Source organism: Pithys albifrons, chromosome 22 (assembly GCF_047495875.1).
Source record: "Pithys albifrons albifrons isolate INPA30051 chromosome 22, PitAlb_v1, whole genome shotgun sequence".
In the NCBI taxonomy this organism is placed as follows: domain Eukaryota; kingdom Metazoa; phylum Chordata; class Aves; order Passeriformes; family Thamnophilidae; genus Pithys; species Pithys albifrons.
Window position 1 is genome coordinate 3,816,916 of NC_092479.1, and position 20,995 is coordinate 3,837,910.

The 20,995-nt window shown below is 54.4% G+C and overlaps 1 protein-coding gene across 1 annotated transcript; it reads left to right on the forward strand.

Moving 5' to 3' along the window:
• The first annotated feature begins 357 nt into the window (after positions 1-357).
• Positions 358-19,377, forward strand: ALDH4A1 (aldehyde dehydrogenase 4 family member A1). Its single transcript, XM_071575641.1, has 15 exons — positions 358-579; positions 2,032-2,125; positions 3,169-3,261; positions 3,354-3,401; positions 3,689-3,844; positions 4,804-4,953; positions 5,628-5,702; positions 8,916-9,103; positions 10,730-10,803; positions 12,292-12,488; positions 12,864-12,911; positions 13,364-13,516; positions 14,457-14,578; positions 15,279-15,397; positions 17,738-19,377. The coding sequence occupies exons 1-15, from the start codon at positions 545-547 to the stop codon at positions 17,848-17,850; spliced, it is 1,665 nt and encodes a 554-aa protein (XP_071431742.1). The 5' UTR covers positions 358-544; the 3' UTR covers positions 17,851-19,377.
• The last annotated feature ends 1,618 nt before the right edge of the window (positions 19,378-20,995 follow it).

Consider the following 20,995-nt stretch of genomic DNA (forward strand, 5'->3'; position numbering starts at 1 on the left):
TAAAATCCTCATTTTCTTGGGTTAAAAATCCTCATTTTCTTGGATTAAACCCCCCCATTTTCTTGGCTTAAATCCCCCATTTTTGGGTTAAAATCCCCCCTTTTTAAGTAGCTGTCAGTGCCCAAAGGGACTCCCGGTTGTTTTTCCCTCTCCTCCCACTCCCGCGATCCCGGACAGGCCCTCGAGATGCGTTTTGTTGTTGTTTTTCCCACCAGTTTCTCCTGTTTTTCCCCAATTTTTGGCTCCTTCCCACGCCCCGCCCCGTCCCACGTGCTGCGCGCGCCACCGCCCCCCGGCCGGGCGCAACCACCGCCGCGCGGACGGGGGGGGGGACATGGGGAGGAACACCCCACTCCTTCCCACCCTGAGGGGGTGCCACGCCCCGCATCGCCCCGCACAGCGATGTTGGGCTTTGAGGACGCTCCTCCAGCACCCCCTTTCCCTGCGCTTTTTAAATTTAATATGTAATCAATGGTTCTGCCTCCTCCCCGCTCCCCCCCCCGCGGCGGTTGGTGGCGGCCGCGGGGCAGCGTGCGGGGCCGGGATGTGGCGCGGGCTGCGGGCGCTGCGGGGCTGCGGGTGAGTGATGAGCGTGGGGTGCCTTTCCCTGCCCTTCCCACCCTTCCCGGGGCAACCCCCGCACCCCCCGGGCCCCCTCCCGGCCGTGTCCCCACGCGTGGCGCGGTGGGAGCCCCGCGGGCTGCGGGTTCGGGGTCCGCTCGGGCCGCGCTGCATCCCCCGCTCCTGCCGGGCATCATCGCGCTGCCAACCGCGGCCGCTTCCAGCCCTTCCTTCCCTTCTTTTCCACCTGTTTCCCCCTTATTTCTCCCCTTTCCCCTTCTTTTCCACCCGTTTCCCCCTTATTTCTCCCCTTTCCCCTTCTTTTCCACCTGTTCCCCCATATTTCCTCCCTTTCCCCTTCTTTTCCACCCGTTTCCCCTTATTTCTCCCCTTTCCCCTTTTTTTCCACCCGTTTCCCCTTATTTCTCCCCTTTCTCCGTCTTTTCCACCTATTTCCCCCCGTGTTCTCCCCGGTTTCCCCCATTTTCCTCCTTGTCACACGTTTTCCTTTAATTACCTCTTATTTTTCCCTCCACCCCCTCGTTTTCCCCTTGTTTTCTCTCTTTCCTCCCCATTTCCCCCATCTCCCTCCTTGTTTCCCTTTTTTCCACTTACTTTCCCTCTTTCCCCGCAAGTTTCCCCCTTTTTTCTCAGTTTCCCCCCTTTTTCCAATTGTTTTCCCTCCTTCCCCCCTTGTTGTCCTCCTTCCCTCTTCTTTTCTCTTTCCTCCCCAGTTTCCTTCCCTTTTTCTCCTTGTTTCCCCCTTTTCCTCCTTGTTTCCCCCTTTTCCTCCTTGTTTCCCTCTTTTCCTCCTTGTTTCCCCCTTTTCCTCCTTGTTTCCCCCTTTTCCTCCTTGTTTCCCCCTTTTTCCTCCTTGTTTCCCCCTTTTTCTCCTTGTTTCCCCCTTTTCCTCCTTGTTCCCCCTTTTTCCTCCTTGTTTCCCCTTTTCCCACTTACTTTCCCTCTTTCCCCCCTTGCTTTCCCCTTTCCCTCTTGTTTTCTCTTTCCCTCCCAGTTTCCCTCCCTTTTCCTCACTTTTCCCCTTGTTTCCCCCCCCCTCATTCCACTTTCCCTCCCTATTTTTGTCCCTTTCCCCGCCTTTTTTGGGGCACTCTGGCTGAGCTGGCAGCTGAACTCAGGTGTGTTGGGCGGCTGCCAATGCCCAGCTGTCCCTGGGGCGGGTTCAGCGGTGCCAGGTCAGCTCCTGCCCCCTGGACTTTGCCGGGAGCTGTTGGAGCATCGGGATATTGGCGCAGACCGGATCGATTCGGAGCTTGTGCCGCAGAAATGCCTTTTCCAGCACTTTTTCCAGGGATGGTTGGCTGGGGGTGAAGTCCAGGCTCATTCCCTGGCTTTGGCATCATGGGATGGAGCACGGGGGGGTTGGCATGGCCAGGGAGGCTGGGATCGAGATACCGGGAAGGAGAGGGATGTGCGGGAATTCCAGCGCCAATCCTGCCCCTCTCCCAGGCGGAGATGGCAGCACCGAGCGGCCATCCAGGTGACCAACGAGCCCATCCTCGAGTTTAAACCGGGGAGTCCCGAGCGAGCCGCGCTCCAAAAGGTACCACTTTGGGAATTCTGGGGGGCTGGAAGGGCAGAGCAGCCCCAGGCTCTCCCTGGGGTGGGGGATTCCCATCCTGCATGGCTCCTGCTCCTTCCCTTTGGAGACAGTTGTGTCTCCTGTCTCCAGCTCATGGATACTCAGGGGATTCAAGGAAGGCTGTTCCCAGGTTCCCTTTGCTCGTGGGGATGATGGGGAGGGTGGATGAAGAGGAGGGAGAGCAGCTGGAATGCTGCTCCCAGCATTCTGCTTTTCTTGGAGAGGATGGATGGATGGATGGATGGAGAGGAAGAGCAGCTGGAATGCTGCTCCCAGCATCCTGCTCTCCTTGGGAAGGATGGATGGATGGAGGGGGAGAGCAGCTGGAATGCTGCTCCCAGCATCCTGCTCTCCTCGGGGAGGATGGATGGATGGAGAGGAGGGAGAGCAGCTGGAATGCTGCTCCCAGCATCCTGCTCTCCTTGGGAAGGATGGATGGATGGATGGATGGATGGATGGATGGATGGATGGATGGATGGATGGATGGATGGATGGAGAGGAAGAGCAGCTGGAATGCTGCTCCCAGCATCCTGCTCTCCTCGGGGAGGATGGATGGATGGAGAGGAGGGAGAGCAGCTGGAATGCTGCTCCCAGCATCCTGCTCTCCTTGGGAAGGATGGATGGAGAGGGAGAGCAGCTGGAATGCTGCTCCCAGCATCCTGCTTTCCTTGGGAAGGATGGATGGATGGATGGATGGATGGATGGATGGATGGATGGATGGATGGATGGAGAGGGAGAGCAGCTGGACTGCTGCTCCCAGCATCCTGCTCTCCTTGGGATGGATGGATGGATGGATGGATGGATGGATGGATGGATGGATGGATGGAGAGGTAGAGCAGCTGGACTGTTGCTCCCAGCATCCTGCTCTCCTTGGGAAGGATGGAGAGGAGGGAGAGCAGCTGGAATGCTGCTCCCAGCATCCTGCTCTCCTTGGGAAGGATGGATGGAGAGGGAGAGCAGCTGGAATGCTGCTCCCAGCATCCTGCTCTCCTCCTTTTGCTCAGGCCCTCGCTGACCTGAAGGGCAAGACCGAGGACATCCCGTGTGTGATTGGAGGGGAGGAGGTTTGGACACCGACCGTGCGGTACCAGCTCTCGGTGAGTCGGGGGGTACTGGGGTTCACCAGGGGGTGCCCCTGGCACAGGGACTGTTGGACTGGTATCTACTGAGGCTTTCCTTTTCTTTCCAGCCCTTTAACCATGCACACAAGGTGGCCAAGTTCTGCTACGCCAGCAAGGTGAGCACATCTCACTGCCCTCCCTCTTTCTGGGGGTAGGCAGGAATATTTTGCTCAGGTGAGACAGAAATCGCTGCTCGTTTTGTGAGCTGGGAAGCTCCAGGAACAGCTCTTGGCTTTCCAAGCCCCAGGGATCCTGGAACAAATCCATACCAGGAGCTGCATCTTTGGGGTTGGAGTGGGACACTGACTGTTGGGGTTTGTGCCTGGGGGTGGGTGACCCCTCACTTTCTCCTTTGACCTGGTGGTGGGTCCCTCCTTGCTGCCTTTCCCCTTTTCTTCTGCAGGAGCTCATTAACAAAGCCATTAACGCTGCCTTGGCAGCGAGGAAGGAATGGGACCTGAAACCTGTGCAGGACCGAGCCCAGATCTTCCTGAAGGCAGCTGACATGCTGAGTGGCCCCAGAAGGGCAGAAGTGCTGGCCAAAACCATGATTGGGCAGGTATGGGGGATGCAGGGTGGGCATGGGGGGCACAGCAGGGAATGTGGGGAGCTGGGAATTGGGGAAGTGGGGCAGGGAGAGCTGTTGAAGGTATTCTTTGCCAGTGGGAATGGCTGTAAGTGGGAGGGGATACAAAATGATCCTTGCTGTGCTAAGGAGGGAGGTGAAGGTGGGAGCCAGTGTTTCCTGAGGACAGGATCTGCTTGGGAGGGAGGTGAAGGTGGGAGCCAGTGCTTCCTGGGGCCAGGATCAGCTTGGGAGGGAGGTGAAGGTGGGAGCCAGTGCTTCCTGGGGCCAGAATCAGCTTGGGAGGGAGGTGAAGGTGGGAGCCAGTGCTTCCTGGGGCCAGGATCAGCTTGGGAGGGAGGTGAAGGTGGGAGCCAGTGCTTCCTGGGGCCAGAATCAGCTTGGGAGGGAGGTGAAGGTGGGAGCCAGTGCTTCCTGAGGACAGGATCAGGTTGGGAGGGAGGTGAAGGTGGGAGCCAGGCTTCCTGGGGCCAGGATCAGGTTGGGAGGGAGGTGAAGGTGGGAGCCAGTGCTTCCTGGGGCCAGGATCAGGTTGGGAGGGCTTGCAGGAGGCCAACTCTTTGGGAACTGAGCACATGTCCTGTGTGAAAGGCATCCCACAGACCTCACCTGGCCATGCTGTGCTGCATCCCCCTTCCCTCCCCTGAGTGCTTTCACTCTCTGGGGCATCTCCCCTGCATCCCCCTTCCCTCCCCTCAGTGCCTTCACTCTCTGGGACTCTCCCCTGCATCCCCCTTCCCTCCTCTCAGTGTCTTCACTCTCTGGGGCATCTCCTCTGCATCCCCCTTCCCTCCTCTCAGTGTCTTCACTCTCTGGGGCATCTCCCCTGCATCCCCCTTCCCTCCCCTGAGTGCTTTCCCTCTCTGGGACTCTCCCCTGCATCCGCCTTCCCTCCCCTGAGTACCTTCACTCTCTGTGGCCTCTCCTGGCAGGGCAAGACAGTGATCCAGGCAGAGATCGATGCCGCTGCGGAGCTCATCGACTTCTTCCGCTTCAATGCCAAGTACGCGCTGGAGCTGGAGCAGAGCCAGCCCCTGAGTGTGGATGTGAGCACCAACAGCATGGTGTACCGGGGGCTGGAGGTGAGGGCAGGCTCCCTCCTGCTGCCATTCTGCCATTTTTGTCCCAGGAAGCTCAACAGGAGCCAACAGTGTGCCCAGGTGGCCAAGAAGGGCTGGTGATCCCAGTGGGGTTGGATCAAGGGTTGGACTTGATCAAGGGTTGGACTTGATGATCTCAGAGGTCTCTTCCAACCCAAGTGAGAAGAGCAACGAGGCTGGAGAAGGGACTGGAGCACAAGTGCTGTGGGGAGAGGCTGAGGGAGCTGGGGGTGTTCAGCCTGGAGAAGAGGAGGCTCAGAGGTGACCTCAGCACTGTCTGGAACTGCCTGAAGGGAAGTTCTGGCCAGGTGGGGGTTGGTCTCTTCTCCCAGGCACTCAGCAATAGGACAAGGGGGCACGATGGGCTCAAGCTCTGCCAGGGGAAATTGAAGTTGGAGATGAGAAAGAAATTCTTTGCAGAGAGAGTGCTCAGGGATTGGAATGGGCTGCCCAGAGAGGGGGTGGATTCCCCATCCCTGGAGGTTTTTCAGCTGAGCTTGGCCGTGGCACTGAGTGCCATGATCTGGTAAAGGGACTGGAGTTGGACCAAGGGTTGGACTTGATGATGTGGGAGGTCTTTTCCAACCCCATCAATTCTATGATTCTAAAATGTGGTGTGTGGTGGCCCTGTGATCCCACTGCCCTTCCCTCCACAGGGTTTTGTGGCTGCCGTTTCTCCCTTCAACTTCACAGCCATTGGGGGCAACCTGGCAGGAGCTCCAGCACTGATGGTGAGTGTGTGGGGGGTCTGGGGGCAACCAGGGACGGAGAGGATGGGCTGGAGAAGGGCTGGGAGAGGGATCTGGGCTCTCAGGCTGTGGTTTGCCTGGTCTGGGATCTGCAGAGAAGGAATTTGAGCCTTCCTGGTGCTGTTCGGTAAGACACACCCAGGGTTTTGCTCTTAATTCCTCTTGAATTCAATCAGCAATTAGACATCTTTAAATCAAAGAATCCCAGACTATTCTGAGTTGGAAGGACCCACAAGGATCATCGAGTCCAACTCAAGTCAATGACCCACACATGGGATTGAACCCTTGACCTTGGTGTTACTACAACCAAGTTTTAACCAACTGAGCTAATTATAAATCATCTCAGTGCTCAGATTTTCACTGGACAGGTGTGATGGGAGAAGTGTTAGAAAAGCAGGAACTGCCCAAACTTGCTCTCCTGGTTTTGTTTTTTTTCTGAAGCAAAGTGTGGTTTCACTCCCAGGCTGGGTTTGAGCTCCAAGGAAGGGAAGAAACACAGAGAGGGTTTGTTCTCCTGGTGATGCTTGTCCTGTGAAGGGGGTGCTGTCGTGACAGGAAAGTGGAACCAGTTTGTAACTGCCCAGATTCCTCTTGGATGATGCTTTTTGGGTGTGTTGGGGTGAGGGAAGGAGGGGGCAGGTCATGGCCCTGGCATTTAACACTGAACTGGGAAACAGGAGATCCCAACAGGCATGAAAGATGGTCCAAAAAGGCAAAGTATTGGATAAAATAATTTCTGTGTGTCCCATCCCATGGAGTTCAGGAGCACCTGCCTTTGCAGGGTGGATTTTGGGGAGAAACTGAAATAACCTGGTGAATTTGGGCTGAGATTCATTAATTATTGTTGCCCTGAAAAAAACAAACCCACAAATTATCCTGAGCTCTTTACTAATTAGGCTCAGATTTCCTGCTGGCCCCAAAGATTTGCCCTCCAGCAACAGTTGGAGGTGGAAGAGGCTGAAGAACTCCAAGCTTTTAATTTGGGAATGTCATATTTGGGCACAGCATTTGAACCTGGTGCTTTTGTAGGGAGGAATGGGGAGAACAAGGAAGAAGGTGAAGCTCACACAGAGCTGGGAAGTTTTTTGGAGGAGGGAGGTCATTCCTCCCACCCCAGGATTCCAGAAAAGTCCTTGGCACTGGGAAATGTGATAAACTTATCCCAGGGTGGATGAGCTGTGCTGGGAGGCAGGTCTGAGTGAAGAGTTTGGGGCATCCAACTCTCCTTCCTCCAGTGGGGCAATAAATTCCCACTGGGATGCAGCAGGTGATGAAATCCCCCCTGCTCTCCCTGGGCCAGGAGCAGAAGGCTTGAAAAGCTCAGCAGCAGGTGGTACCTGGAATGAGATTTAGGAGAAAATGGTGCTTGGTAGGTGGATATTAATTAAAACCCCAGTGGTTCAGTGCCCTTCCCAGGGGATTGAACATGGCTCTGGCCTAAATAGCTGGAGAGATCAATGCAGGTAATGCCATTGCAGCGTTGGGAACAGGATTTCCTCTGGAATCCAGGAGCTGGGAATGCTGCCTTCAGTCCTGGCCTGGCTTAGGTTTCCCAGTTGCTTGGAGAGTTTCCCACGGTGTGGTGCAGTGTTGGGAGTGGAAGGATTAGAGGGGCACAGGGAGGAGCTGTGCCCAGGGAGGAGCTGTGCCCATGGAGGAGCTGTGCCCAGGAAGGATTAGAGGGGTCCATGGAGGAGCTGTGCCCATGGAGGAGCTGTGCCCAGGAAGGAGCTGTGCCCAGGGAGGATTAGAGGGGCCCAGGGAGGAGCTGTGCCCAGGGAGGATTAGAGGGGCCCAGAGAGGAGCTGTGCCCAGGGAGGAGCTGTGCCCAGGGAGGATTAGAGGGGAAGGAGCTGTGCCCAGGAAGGAGCTGTGCCCAAGGAGGAGCTGTGCCCAGGAAGGATTAGAGGGGTCCATGAAGGAGCTGTGCCCATGGAGGAGCTGTGCCCAGGAAGGAGCTGTGCCCAGGGAGGATTAGAGGGGCCCAGGGAGGAGCTGTGCCCAGGGAGGATTAGAGGGGCCCAGAGAGGAGCTGTGCCCAGGGAGGAGCTGTGCCCAGGGAGGATTAGAGGGGCACAGGAAGGAGCTGTGCCCAGGAAGGTTTAGAGGGGCCCAGGGCACCATGGCACTGCCAGGGGTGCTGTGACTTGGCTTTCCAACCTGTGCTGCTCCAGGAAGGTTTAGAGGGGCCCATCGAGGAGCTGTGCCCAGGAAGGTTTAGAGGGGCCCAGGGAGGAGCTGTGCCCATAGAGGAGCTGTGCCCAGAGAGGAGCTGTGCCTGCACAAGTCCCTGGAAAGCAGGAGCCTGGTGGAGACAAAGTCCACAAAGTGCCCTCATGCTCCCCCCAGGGCTGTGACCCTGTGCAGGGGGGTCAGCAGCGTGACAGGGACACAGGGCAGTGCCCGGGCCCTGTGCCTGGAGCAGGAGGAGGGACAGTGGCATGGAGCCAAAGGGGTGGGGTGTCCCCACCAGTGTTTTCCTTGCTCTTTCCTTGTGCAGGACTAATCCAGACCTGAGGTTTGGTTTCACTGCTCTGCCTGGCACAAAAACCTGCTGGGTCCTGCCCAAACCTGGTGGCAGCACTGGTGACATCACAGCACATTTCTTGGCAGTGTTGTCCCTTTTCCTGAGACATAAACCAGGTCTATGTTTCCAGCTCCTCTTAGGGAAGGCAAAACTCGTCCCTGGGAAGGGAGAGTGTGGAAGACTAGCATGAAGAAGAAGGGAATTTGTGCCTTCAGTTGGCCAGGGTGGTCACAGTCCTTCCCAAAACTGGTGATGCCAGGTGGGGATTGGTCTCTTCTCTCAGGCAACCCAACAGCAGGACAAGAGGGCACAACTTAAGCTCTGCCAGGGGAGGTTTAGGTTGGATATCAGGAAGAAATTCTTTCCAGAGAGAGTGCTCAGGGATTGGGATGGGCTGCCCAGGGAGGGGGTGGATTCCCCATCCCTGGAGGTGTTTAAGATGAGACTGGACATGGCACTGAGTGCCATGATCTGGTGATCAAAGTGGGGTTGGATCAAGGGTTGGACTTGATGATCTCAGAGGTCTCTTCCAACCCAGCTGATTCTGTGTTTCTGTGTGGTGAAGGTGGTTACAAATGCCCCCCCAGAGGTGCCATCGCTTGGGGTGGGACACATTTTCCATGGATTTGACTCATTTCTCACGGCTGTTGTGTCCTCCTCCTTCCCAGGGCAACGTGGTGCTGTGGAAGCCCAGTGACACTGCCCTGCTGGCCAGCTATGCTGTGTACAGGATCCTGCTGGAGGCCGGGCTGCCCCCCAACGTGGTGCAGTTCGTGCCCGCGGACGGGCCCGTCTTTGGGGACACCGTCACCGGCTCCGAGCACTTCTGTGGCCTCAACTTCACCGGGAGTGTGCCGTAGGTTGGGGAGGGGGGTGGCACCTCCTCTGCCAGCCTGCCAGTGTCTCACAGGCAGACCCTTCACCAGCAGCTTCACGAGGTCCGAGGGGACCTCCACCACCCAGCAGAGCTGAGACCCCTCAGCAGGTCCTGCCGTGGTGGTTTCTGCTGCTGCCAACTGCAAGGACTCACCTGAACTGGTCACTCCTTATTAACACAAACTGGGACAGGTTAATTAAGGTTCAAAGGTTGTCAGGGATAGTTTCTAACTGCAAAAATAAGTTTGAGAGCAATCCAGTGATGCTTATATTGAGCAAGCACGAGCTCTGATACAAACCAACCTGCTGGTGTTCTCTGGGGTGAGCACAAACACAAGGTCTAGTCCTAAAAGCAGCATTTAACACATGCAGAGTATAATTCTCACCCAAGGTGTCCCTGTGGGGGGAGAAGGTGGGCTCAGCCCTTCAGCTGATCCCAGCAGTTTCAGTGGGTCTTCTCCCCCTTTCCTCCTTGTATCCCCAACTTACTTTTACACTATTTATTTATATTTGGGTGGAGTTTGAGTAGCTCTGATCATAAATACCTTTTATTTCTGATTGGTGTCCCTAATGGGAGGGGGTGGTGGTCGTGGCTTGGCCCTTGAGGAAGAGGTTTGACATGGTTGTTGGCTTCAGCAGCTGAACACCTGGATTGTCCCTTGGCAGAGGGACCACAACTGGCAGAGGTACCACAACTGGCAGAGGTACCTCAATGTTCTCCCATTCTGTTGGGATTGAAGTGCAGAGGGGCCTCCTGGTCTCCCCTTCATTCCATGCTCTGTTCTGTTTCTCTGAGCAGATGTTTATTGTTCATTGGGGATTATGTGGATCTCAGTCCACCCAGGGAGTTGCAGCTGCTTTTTTACCCCAGAATTCTGACTCTCCTCTGGATTTTACCCCATCCATCATCCCACACCAGTCCTTTGAATTGAACACACAGGCCAGGGTTGAGTGGGGCAGCAGGCAGATAACTGGCCATTATTACACACTGCAATTAAAACAGGGTTTAAAACAGGGGGGGAAAGTGTCTAAATCAGGTTTTCTTGTCACTCAAGGCACAGGAATAGCCAGACTCAGACATGGCACTGCCAGGGGTGCTGTGACTTGGCTTTCCAACCTGTGCTGCTCCAGGTGGATTTGCCCTCGTGGGTGTCGGTGGTGCTGAGGGCCCTGGGAGCCTCCATGGGCTGTCAAATCCAGGGCAAGGACATGCTTGGATGAGCTTTGGGCTGGAAAGGTGGGATGGGAAGCTCATAAATTAGAATTAGTGGCTGTGCCTCCTGATGGGAGGTCATTTGCATTTTTATTGTTTTCCAACCAAGAGGTTTGTCACAGTAAGGACCAAAAGGAAGGGGGGGAAAGGGGAGGAAAAGAAACTTCTGCTGGATGCTTTTCCCTGTGGCACTGCAACAGTTCAGTTTTAAAAACCATGGAGTTGTTGTGTAGAGCCTTTGCTCTGATACCTGTGGTCTCATTCCCAGCATCTCCTCTTCCTCTTGCAGGGCATCCCTTCCTTTGGGGGGGGGCTTCAGCAGGGCCTTTGCCAAGTGCCACCCCTGTGGGCAAAGGCAGGAGTGCACTAACCAGCTCCTCCTCCCTCTCCCAGGACTTTCAAGAGGCTCTGGAAGCAGGTGTCGGAAAACCTGGATCGCTACCGCAACTTCCCACGCCTGGCTGGAGGTACTGCCACTTCTGCCACCTCCTGGGGGAGGCCATGCAGGGTGGGGAGGCCCAGGGTCTCCTCTGCCTGGGGAGAAACCAAAGTGAGGGTCAGGATTCCCCTCCTTGGGAGTAGGGGACACAGTAAATTTCTGGATATTTAGAGGAGTGATGCCACCAGGATGGGAGATACGGATGGAGCTGCCACCTGGGTGGGAGGTTGTGGTGCTGTGAGGTTGCCCAGCCTCCATATGAAGTTTGGGACCTCAGGTTGCTGCTTTTCCCAAGAGTTCTAGAAGCCTGTTCGAGCTCTGGGTTGTGCTCCCAAGATCATGGCCCTGAGGAACTGTGGCCAGGCAGGGCAAACACAAGACCCCACATGCTTTGGAGAGCTGTCCCACCCCTGCCAACCCCCTTTTGCTCCCTTCTGTGCCTGGGGAGAAACTAAAGTGAGGGTCAGGATTCGCCTCCTTGGGAGCAGAGGACACCATGAATTGCTGTGATGGCACCAGGATGGGAGATCTGGCACAGGGTGGAGAAGGGACTGGAGCACAAGTGCTGTGGGGAGAGGCTGAGGGAGCTGGGGGTGTTCAGCCTGGAGAAGAGGAGGCTCAGAGGTGACCTCAGCACTGTCTGGAACTGCCTGAAGGGAAGTTCTGGCCAGGTGGGGGTTGGTCTCTTCTCCCAGGCACTCAGCAATAGGACAAGGGGGCATGATGGGCTCAAGCTCTGCCAGGGGAAATTGAAGTTGGAGATGAGAAAGAAATTCTTTGCAGAGAGAGTGCTCAGGGATTGGAATGGGCTGCCCAGAGAGGGGGTGGATTCCCCATCCCTGGAGGTTTTTAACCTGAGCTTGGCCGTGGCACTGAGTGCCATGATCTGGTAAAGGGACTGGAGTTGGACCAAGGGTTGGACTTGATCTCGGAGGTCTTTTCCAACCCAATCCATTCTAGGATTTTATGATTCATGATGGGGAGCTGCCACCTGGGTGGGATTTGGGACCTCAAGTTGGTGTCTTTGCCAAGAGCTCCGTTCCAGCTCTGGGTTGTGCTCCCCAAGGAACTGTGGCCCAGGCAGGGTGAGCACAAGACCTTGGGTGCTTTGGAGAGCCATCCCACCCTTTCCAACCCCCTTTTGGTCCCTTGTCTCCTGTGCCTGGAGAGAAACTAAAGTGAGGGTCAGGATTCCTTTCTTTGGGAGCAGAGGACAGAGTAAATTGCTGGATATTTAGAGTGATGGCACCAGGATGGGAGATACAGCACAGGATGGGCTTTCATGGTGGGGAGGGAGCTGCCACCTGGGTGGGAGGTGGTGGTTGGTGTGAGGTTCCACAATCTCCACATGGAGTTTGGGACCTCAAGTTGGTGCCTTTGCCAAGAGCTCCGTTCCATCTCTGGGTTGTGCTCCCCGAGGAACTGCAGCCCAGGCAGGGCGAGCAGAAGACCTTGGGTGCTTTGAAGAACCATCTCACCCTTTCCAACCCCCCTTTCCTCCCTTTCCCACTCCCAGAGTGCGGCGGGAAGAACTTCCACGTGGTTCACAGCTCTGCCGACGTGGGCTCGGTGGTGAACGGGACTCTGCGCTCCGCCTTCGAGTACGGCGGGCAGAAATGCTCCGCCTGCTCCCGCCTGTACGCGCCGGACTCGCTGTGGCCCCAGATCAAAGCGAAGCTGCTGGAGGAGCACGGCAAGATCAAAGTGGGCGATGTGAGCGGAGCTGCCGCCGAGCTGAAGGGCTTTGCGGCTCAGCGGGTGGTTGATGGGATTAGACACTGCGGTAACTGGCTACTAATTCCTATTGAACCGAGCTTTTTATCCACTGGTTCTCTCTCCCCACCGCAGCCCCTCTGTGCTCCCCCCCTCCCCTTCCTCCTTTTTTTTTTTTTCTTTTTGGTGATTAGAAATTAACTTGTAGCCGGAGTCTGCGGGAAGGATTGTGCGAGTGGCTGAGTCCTGCAGACTAATTGAAAAGGGGAGCTCTTGCCCTCGGTGTTATTTGGGGAATTTCAGCCCTTCCTGGTTTCAGAGTTAACTTTTAGGCACAGTGGGTGTTTGCATCACCTCCTTTCTGCCTTCCCACAGCCTGCCCAGGACTTTGGGACGTTTTTCTCGGCTGTGATCGATGACAAGGTGAGTTCCCCATCCCTGGAGGGTTTTAACCTGAGCTTGGCCGTGGCACTGAGTGCCATGACCTGGTAAAGGGACTGGAGCTGGACCAAGGGTTGGACTTGATGATCTCAGAGGTCTTTCCAACCCAATCCATTCTATGATTCTGATTCAGCTCTCTTGGTGCCAGGAGGTGACACCACCAGGCTCTGCTGAGGTTTTTATTACAGCAAAATAGGGACATCAGTGATAAGTCAGAGCTCGTTATCAGCTGAGTGTTGCATGTCTTGGTCACTGCCACCCTTGAAAAGTGGGTTATTTCACTCACAGATTATGTCTCATGTGAGGTGCAGAGCACCCTGAACTGTGTTTTCATCTCCTCTTGAGCTGGAAGAACACTCAGAGCAGTGTAGCCAAGAAAGAGCCTTCTTAGAGCCCCAAACCCACCCTCTTTTTTATTTTTCCCTTTTCTCAAGTCCTTTGCACGGATCAAGAAGTGGCTGGAGCATGCCAAGAAGTCCCCCAACCTCACCATCCTCGCTGGGGGTGGCTGTGATGACAGTGTGGGGTACTTTGTGGAGCCCTGCATTGTGGAGAGCAAAGACCCCCAGGATCCCATCATGAAAGAGGTGAGGGCAGCTCTGAGAGGGGCAGGAGAGGGGCTGTGGGTGTCCATCCTGAAATCCCTGCAGGAAAGGGGGCTGTGGGTGTCCATCCTGAAATCCCTGCAGGAATGGGGGCTGTGATTCCCATCCTGAAATCCCTGCAGGAAAGGGGGCTGTGGGTGTCCATCCTGAAATCCCTGCAGGAAAGGGGACTGTGATTCCCATCCTGAAATCCCTGCAGGAAAGGGGGCTGTGGGGGTCCATCCTGAAATCCCTGCAGGAAAGGGGGCTGTGGGGGTCCATCCTGAAATCCCTGCAGGAAAGGGGGCTGTGGGTGTCCATCCCGAAATCCCTGCAGGAAAGGGGGCTGTGGGGGTCCATCCTGAAATCCCTGCAGGAAAGGGGGCTGTGGGGGTCCATCCTGAAATCCCTGCAGGAAAGGGGGCTGTGATGGGAAATCCCTGCAGGAAAGGGGACTGTGATTCCCCATCCCACAATCCCTGCAGGAAAAGGGCTGTGATTCCCCATCCTGAAATCCCTGCAGGAAAGGGGGCTGTGATGGGAAATCCCTGCAGGAAAGGGGACTGTGATTCCCCATCCCACAGTCCCTGGAGGAAAAGGGGGGTGTGATTCCCCATCCTGAAATCCCTGCAGGAAAAGGTCTGTGATTCCCCATCCCACAATCCCTGCAGAAAAGGGGGCTGTGATGGGAAATCCCTGCAGGAAAAGGGGCTGTGATGGGAAATCCCTGCAGGAAAGGGGGCTGTGATTCCCCATCCCACAATCCCTGCAGGAAAAGTGGGCTGTGATTCCCCATCCCACAATCCCTACCCAATGAGCTGCCCAGAGCTCTGTGAGAAGTTGCTTCAAGGACGTTCCTCTTCATCCCAGTTTGGCTCCTGGGCTGGTTCTTGTTTTTGGTGCTGCCCCCGCTCAGACTGCTCGGGTTTTTTTGGCTTCCCAGGAGATTTTCGGGCCGATCCTGACGGTTTATGTGTACCCAGAGAAACGCTACAAGGAGGTGCTGGAGCTCATCGACACCACGACCCCCTATGGCCTCACGGGGGCGCTCTTCGCCCAGGAGAAGTGAGTCCCAAAATTCCCAAATTCCCAAATCCCTCTGCCTTGTCCCTTCTGGGGTGAGCCGCGGATTTTCCCCCTCTCCAAAGGAGGAAAAAAAGCATTTCCCACAAGGCTGGTGCTGTTTTTAGCTCTTGTCCTGCTGAGGAGGGGAGGGACAGCTTTAAAATGGGTTTTCAGCCCCAAAATGGTTTTTTTGAATAAGAAACTCTTTGGAGCATATGGGGGGGGGTGCACCCTCAGCCCCCTCAAGCAGGAGGAGGGCTCAGAGCAGTGTCACCTCAAATAGAGACCATCCATAAGTTATAAAATCAAGGAATGGGTTGGGTTGGGAGGGACCTTAAAGCTCATCTGATCCCACCCCTGCAGGGAAGGCAGAGACACCTCCCTCTATCCCAGGTTGCTCCAAGCTCTGTCCAGCCCTGCCCTGGGCACTGCCAGGGATGGGGCAGCCACAGCTGAGAGATAATTAATTACCTTCATTTTATCACCATAAAACTAAAGAAAACCAAACTAAAGAACAGGGATAATTTCACTCCAAGTATCCAGGAGCTGTTCCAGCGTGTGATAAACAACGTGCAGCCCTGGAAATGTGGCCAAAGAACCACAGATGTGCTTTTTGCCCAGTTCTAATGGCTCCAGGAGGGCTGAGCTCTTCCCCCAAGCTCTTGCTGCTGCTGTCACAGCCCTGTGTGTCCCTCCCCAGGAGCATCATCCAGGAATCCCGGAGCATCCTGCGCAACGCCGCGGGCAACTTCTACATCAACGACAAGTCCACGGGCGCCGTGGTGGCCCAACAGCCCTTCGGGGGCTCCCGGATCTCAGGTGAGACCCAAACTCCTCCCTGGGGATGTGGATTCCCCCCTAAGACCAGTCTGTGAGTTGTAGCAGGGCCAGTTCCTTTCATGGTGTTAGTCCAAACAAACTTCACTGCATAACGCTCATTACCCCAATCAAGGAAAATGAGCCAGTAATTAGCGACCTTATCATCTCCAAAGCTCATTACCTCCTACATCCTCTGCCTGTAACTTCACCCCTATCCACAAACCCCACTGTTGTTACAACATTAGGCATTATCTTAGCCCTGGAGTTGTCAAAAACAGCACTTAACTTCACTAAACCAAACCAGAGCTCAGTCCTAAACTTCTCCTCAACTTTAGGATACTTCAATCCCCACAGCACCATCATCTTAACACTAAACTGCCAAGGAATGGACAAAAATTGCCTCCCACTTAATTGACCTGCCCTGGTACACAAAAATAGGCCCCAAAGAACTGGCATTAAAGCCACTGAAACCTCAGCCACTTTCCACACCAGAATAACCAAACCCTACCTCGGATCCTTTGCCTTATCAATCCTTATTATTTAATTCATACACAGACCTAAGAATTAATGGCACCCAACCTACAAAAGCACCACCCCCTCTTAAAAATAGTCAACAACTCTCTAATCGACTTACCAACTCCATCAAACATTTCAGCCTCGTGCAGGAGAATCTGCTCTCTTCAAAAACAGAGTTACAAAAGCCTCTTGCTTTTATTTAGTTAATTAATTCAAAGCAATGCCAAATATTGTTACCCCGATGCCAAAACTGTCCCTCCCTTCCTAAATTGGAATTGGAAGTCCCAAAGACCCTTTATCTTCATCTTCCTCATCTTGTTCCTTGTTCTTTGGTGCTTTCTGGAAGGGTTTCAGGGTTTCTGAGCAGCTCTGGTTATATCAGGTGTTGTGTCTCTTTCTCAGATAGAAAACCCTTCACCTCGTTAAAACCCTTTGTTGAAATTCTTAAGAACATTAAACAGCATTTTAGGAATCTTGGACTACTTAGTGTGCTGGTTTAAAGGTGAACCAGCAGGGGAAATGAACTCACCACGAGGGAGATTATAAGTCAGAGCTAAAATTTAATAATAATATTACACTAAAAACACTGACACGAAAGGGAAATTGCTTTCAACTCACAAAACCCCAGCAGTATAACCCAGTGTCCTGGGGTACAAACCCAAGGGGGTTTGTTTGCCCTTGTGCTGAGACCCCTGTGGCTCCCCCAAGTCCAGAGCAAAAGGAAATGAAAAACCTGTTGGTGCAGGTGAGAGCTGTGGTCTGGGTGAGAGCGGTGATCTCCTCCTGTTGAGGTCCTGCTGCTCCTCTGGATCCCACGAGAAGTTCCCGAGGTCTTCTTACCCACCACTAATGTACCCTCAGGGAGCACTGTTATAGTTTGAGCTGGCAAAATGCCAACTGCCTGGTACCCAGTCAAAAAGTCCACTCCCAGAGCAGGAGAGTGAGGGAAAACAGCAGAAACGAGGCTTTAGACACAGTGAGGTTTTTATATTTATACAGAGAAGAGGAGAGCTTAACACAGAATATGAAATAGCACATAGTGACAGGAAACAACAACAGGCTCACCGAGGTCACCCCAGCTAACAGGTGAAACTCCAAACCAACCAAACCCCCTCCCCAAAGGAAACCTCCCAGCAAGAGGGAAAGAGGAATTAACAGGAATGTGCTCACGTCTCTGGGTAAACAGACGTGCCGACCGGCAGCAGGGCCTGATATCAGCAGTCAGGGAGTGGGAACTGTCCTGGTCAGAAGCAGGGACCGAAAAGAGGGCGAGACTCCTCCCACCTTGCTTGTTATACTCCCCGACACTTCCTGATCATGTCAGATGATATGAAATACCTCTATGGCTGCTTAAGTCAGATGATACCTGTCCCCTCTAATCCGTGTCACAACCTTTGAGGCCTGCTAAAAACTGAGGCCTAAATGGGGACCTATGCTGACTAAAGCCAAAACTACTACAAGCACCCAGTCCCTCCCCCTGGGCGGGGACTCACACAATGGGTGATTCACTCTGGGAGCCAGGGGGTGTTGAGCTGTTGATGGCCCATTGGCAGCTCCGCCCCCTCAGGCTGGGTGTGAAGGTGATAATGACTCCCTGGGCAGCTGCTGCTAATGGCCCATTGTCCTTGGGGAATGAATAGAGGGGGTAGAATACACAGCTTTGATCCCCCCCCACAGGGTTAGCTGGTCCCTCCTGCTCAACTAGGACACTTAGCAAGCTAAAATTGCTAACAAATTATGCTAAAATCCTATATAATACAGATTTGAAGGCATCAGGTACGTCCCTCCTGGTGCTCACCAGCATTTTATTGCCTTCCCCAACAGGCACCAACGACAAACCAGGGGGTCCCCACTACCTCCTGCGCTGGACGTCCCCCCAGGCCATCAAAGAGACCCACGTGCCCCTTGGGGACTGGCGTTACTCCTACATGCAGTGATGCCTCTGTGTGTGCCCCCAGCCCTGCTCTGGTACTACTGAGCCCCAAAGCACAGTGGCTTTGCAGCTGCAGCCTCACAAAGCACTTCAATCTCCTGAGCTCTAACCTGGCCAGCTTAGGTTTTCTTTTTAAAGAAAAAAAAAATAATGATCTGCTGTTAAATTGTAGGCTTGAAAGGTTTTCTTAGTTGAGTGGGATGTTGTTTAGTGGTGAATGTGGCAGTGTTTGGGTTTATGGTTGGACTGGATGATCTTAAAGGTCTTTTCCAACTGAAATGATTGTATGTGAGCATGCTTAGTTAATTAATAACATAATAGGGTGGTTGCAGAGGCAGACCTGGACCCCAGTTCCCTTTTCCTCCCGTTTTTTCCATTCCCAGCAGTCCAGCACAGTTCCCTCTCAATGGGACTGAGAGGGACTTAAAGCAGAAGATGAGCATCAAGTGGTTGGCCCTGGCCTGTCTCTTGGACAAAACATTGTCCCCACTTTGTCCCCAGGGCCTCCTTTACCCCTTCCAGAGCAATCCCTGGATTTTAAGCTCTGCCTGTGCCAGCCTTGCCAGGGGGTGTGGGAAGCCAGGCTTGTTTTAAACTCCAGATCAATGTGGTGGGAACCCTGAGTGGTGTTTTCTCCCCATTCCTGAGCAAGAGCCAAGCCTCACATCCCTCTAAATGTTTGGGATGTAGCAAAGGGAGCTTGGCAGCAGGCAGGCTGTGCCAGGAGAGGGCAGCTGTGGTGCTGCTTGGAAAGAAGTTCAAGTGCCTTATTCCATCCCTTCCAAGCCCTTGGTTGGCATTCCCTGCCTGTGACCTCTCAGGTGGGCTCAGGGTGGGCTCAGACATGGGCAGAGGAGCAGCAACACCCCCCTTGGTCCCCTTATTTCATTCCTGGTGCCAAGGCCTGGCTGTCTCTGCTGTTCCCATCAGGGGTTGGTTGTTTCCACTGCTCTGGTCCTTGTGTGTGCACTGGGAGGATTTGGGGAATGTTCCTGCACAAGCTGCTCAGGTGGATGCAGCATCCCCAGCCACCCCTGGAAGGAATTTTAAGTAGGATCAGGGACAGCAACAGGAGGTTCAGGACCCCCCTCCCATCCTGGGAAGCTGCTCTCTGACCCAGCCCCATCCCTGAGTCTCTGCCAGCTGCTGAGTTCAGGAGTTAAATCAGGAGTTTAATTAGTTCTGACCTTTGTGGTCTCTGGTCTCTGCCTGGGCAAGGACTCTGTGATGGGACCTGCAATGCAAACAGGAAAAGGGATCTGAGCCACGAGGCCTGGCAGGATCAGGGCTAATTTACAGATGTATTTGTTTCTGACACCTGTAATTAATAACTGCTCAATTATCAGGATTTGCAGATGGAGTGGATAACCCTATTAGGGCTGTTTTAATAAGCATTAAGTATTGATCTCAGTATTGATACCAGTCCGTGCCTGGGCTGGGGCTCGGGGTGCAGGTCAGGGAGGAGTGGCAGCAATTCCTGTGGATCCTGGGTCAGCTACAAAAATGTGCAATAAAACAAATTACAAGCCTCTTTGTGATGTTTTATGAATTATTTCTTCAGATTGTTGCCCAAGCAAATGGGCATTCAGGACCTTTAAATAAAACCAACCCAGTGTTGTATTTTCTGCTAAAACCAAGACTTGCATTGGGAGAGAGAGGCAGAAAAATGAGCAGGTGCCTCAATCAGAACCCCAGAATGGTTTGGGTTGGAGGGACCTTAAAGACCATTCAATTCCACCCCATGTCACTGGCAGGGACACCTCCCACTGTCCCAGGTTGCTCCAAGCCCTGCCCAACCTGGCCTTGGACACTTCCAGGGATGGGGCAGTCACAGCTTCTCTGCCCAACCTGTGCCAGGGCCTACCCACCCTTCCAGCCAGGAATTTCTTCCCAAAATCCCATCTAACCCTGCCCTGTTTCACTTTAAAGCCATTCCCTCTTGTCCTCATCCATGTTACTCCCAAGTAACATCTTACTGGGAGAGCACATGGGAGCCCAGCTCAGCTCCAAAACTGCCCCAATTCCACAGCAGGGAGGAAACTCCCTCAGTCCCCCAGCAGTGGAGAAAGGCCTGGACACACCTGACTGCAGGGATGGGCTCCAAACCCCCAGAGATCATCCAGGTGGGACCAGAGGGATGTCCTGGCCAGCCAAGTCACCTCTTGGTCCCCAGCTTGGTATAAGCCCCTCCACAAAGCTCCTCCAAATGGCATTCCCAAACCTTCCAGACCTGTCCCATCAGCTCATTTAAATCCCATTAAGGGCTGTCCTCACCCCCTCTCTGGGCAGCCAGGAGATCCAGGGAACCCCAGCCCTGGAGCAGAGTGTCCATCCCAGCCCCTGCCTTCGGCTCTCGCCTTTTATGCCTCGAGGCTCAAGTGTCAAGTGGATTTTTGAGCCTTAACTCTGAATTTCATGGCTTTTGTGACTCTAAATCAGCCCCCTAATGCTATTTAAACGTTGGCTTTTTGAAGCTGATAAACGCTTGGGTGGGTGTTTGGGAGCAGCCCCTGGGTGTGTTCCTGCTCCAGCATTCCCGTTTGGATGCTCCTGGAGCTCTCTGTGCCCTGTGCCAGGATAGGGAAAAGGGGCTTGGGGAGGGCACAGGGGCTCTGCACCATCCCAGTGAAGGTGGGCAACAGGTTTGGAGCCCTCTGGTAGGGCTTCAATCCCAGCTCTCAGTGTATCTGCAGCCCTGGGCTCTCCATGCTGGATCCCTGGGCTCTCCATCCTGAAACCCTGAGCTCTCCATCCTGAAACCCTGGGCTCTCCATCCCGGCCCCCTGGGCTATCCATCCTGGATCCCTGGGCTCTCCATCCCAAAACCCTGGGCTCTCCATCCTGGATCCCTGGGCTCTCCATCCCAGTCCCCTGGGCTATCCATCCCGGATCCCTGGGCTCTCCATCCCCAAACCCTGAGCTCTCCATCCCAAAACCCTGGGCTCTCCATTCCCAAACTCTGGGCTCTCCATCCTGGATCCCTGGGCTCTCCATCCCGGATCCCTGGGCTCTCCATCCCGGAGCCGGGTGGGAGGCTGAGCCAGGCTCTCGGTGGGAAGTGACAGATTTTCCCCTCCGATAACGCGTCGCTCCATCTGGTTCCCGTCGGCGCCGCGGCCGCCGCTAAATTGGCACATCCAATCCCCGAC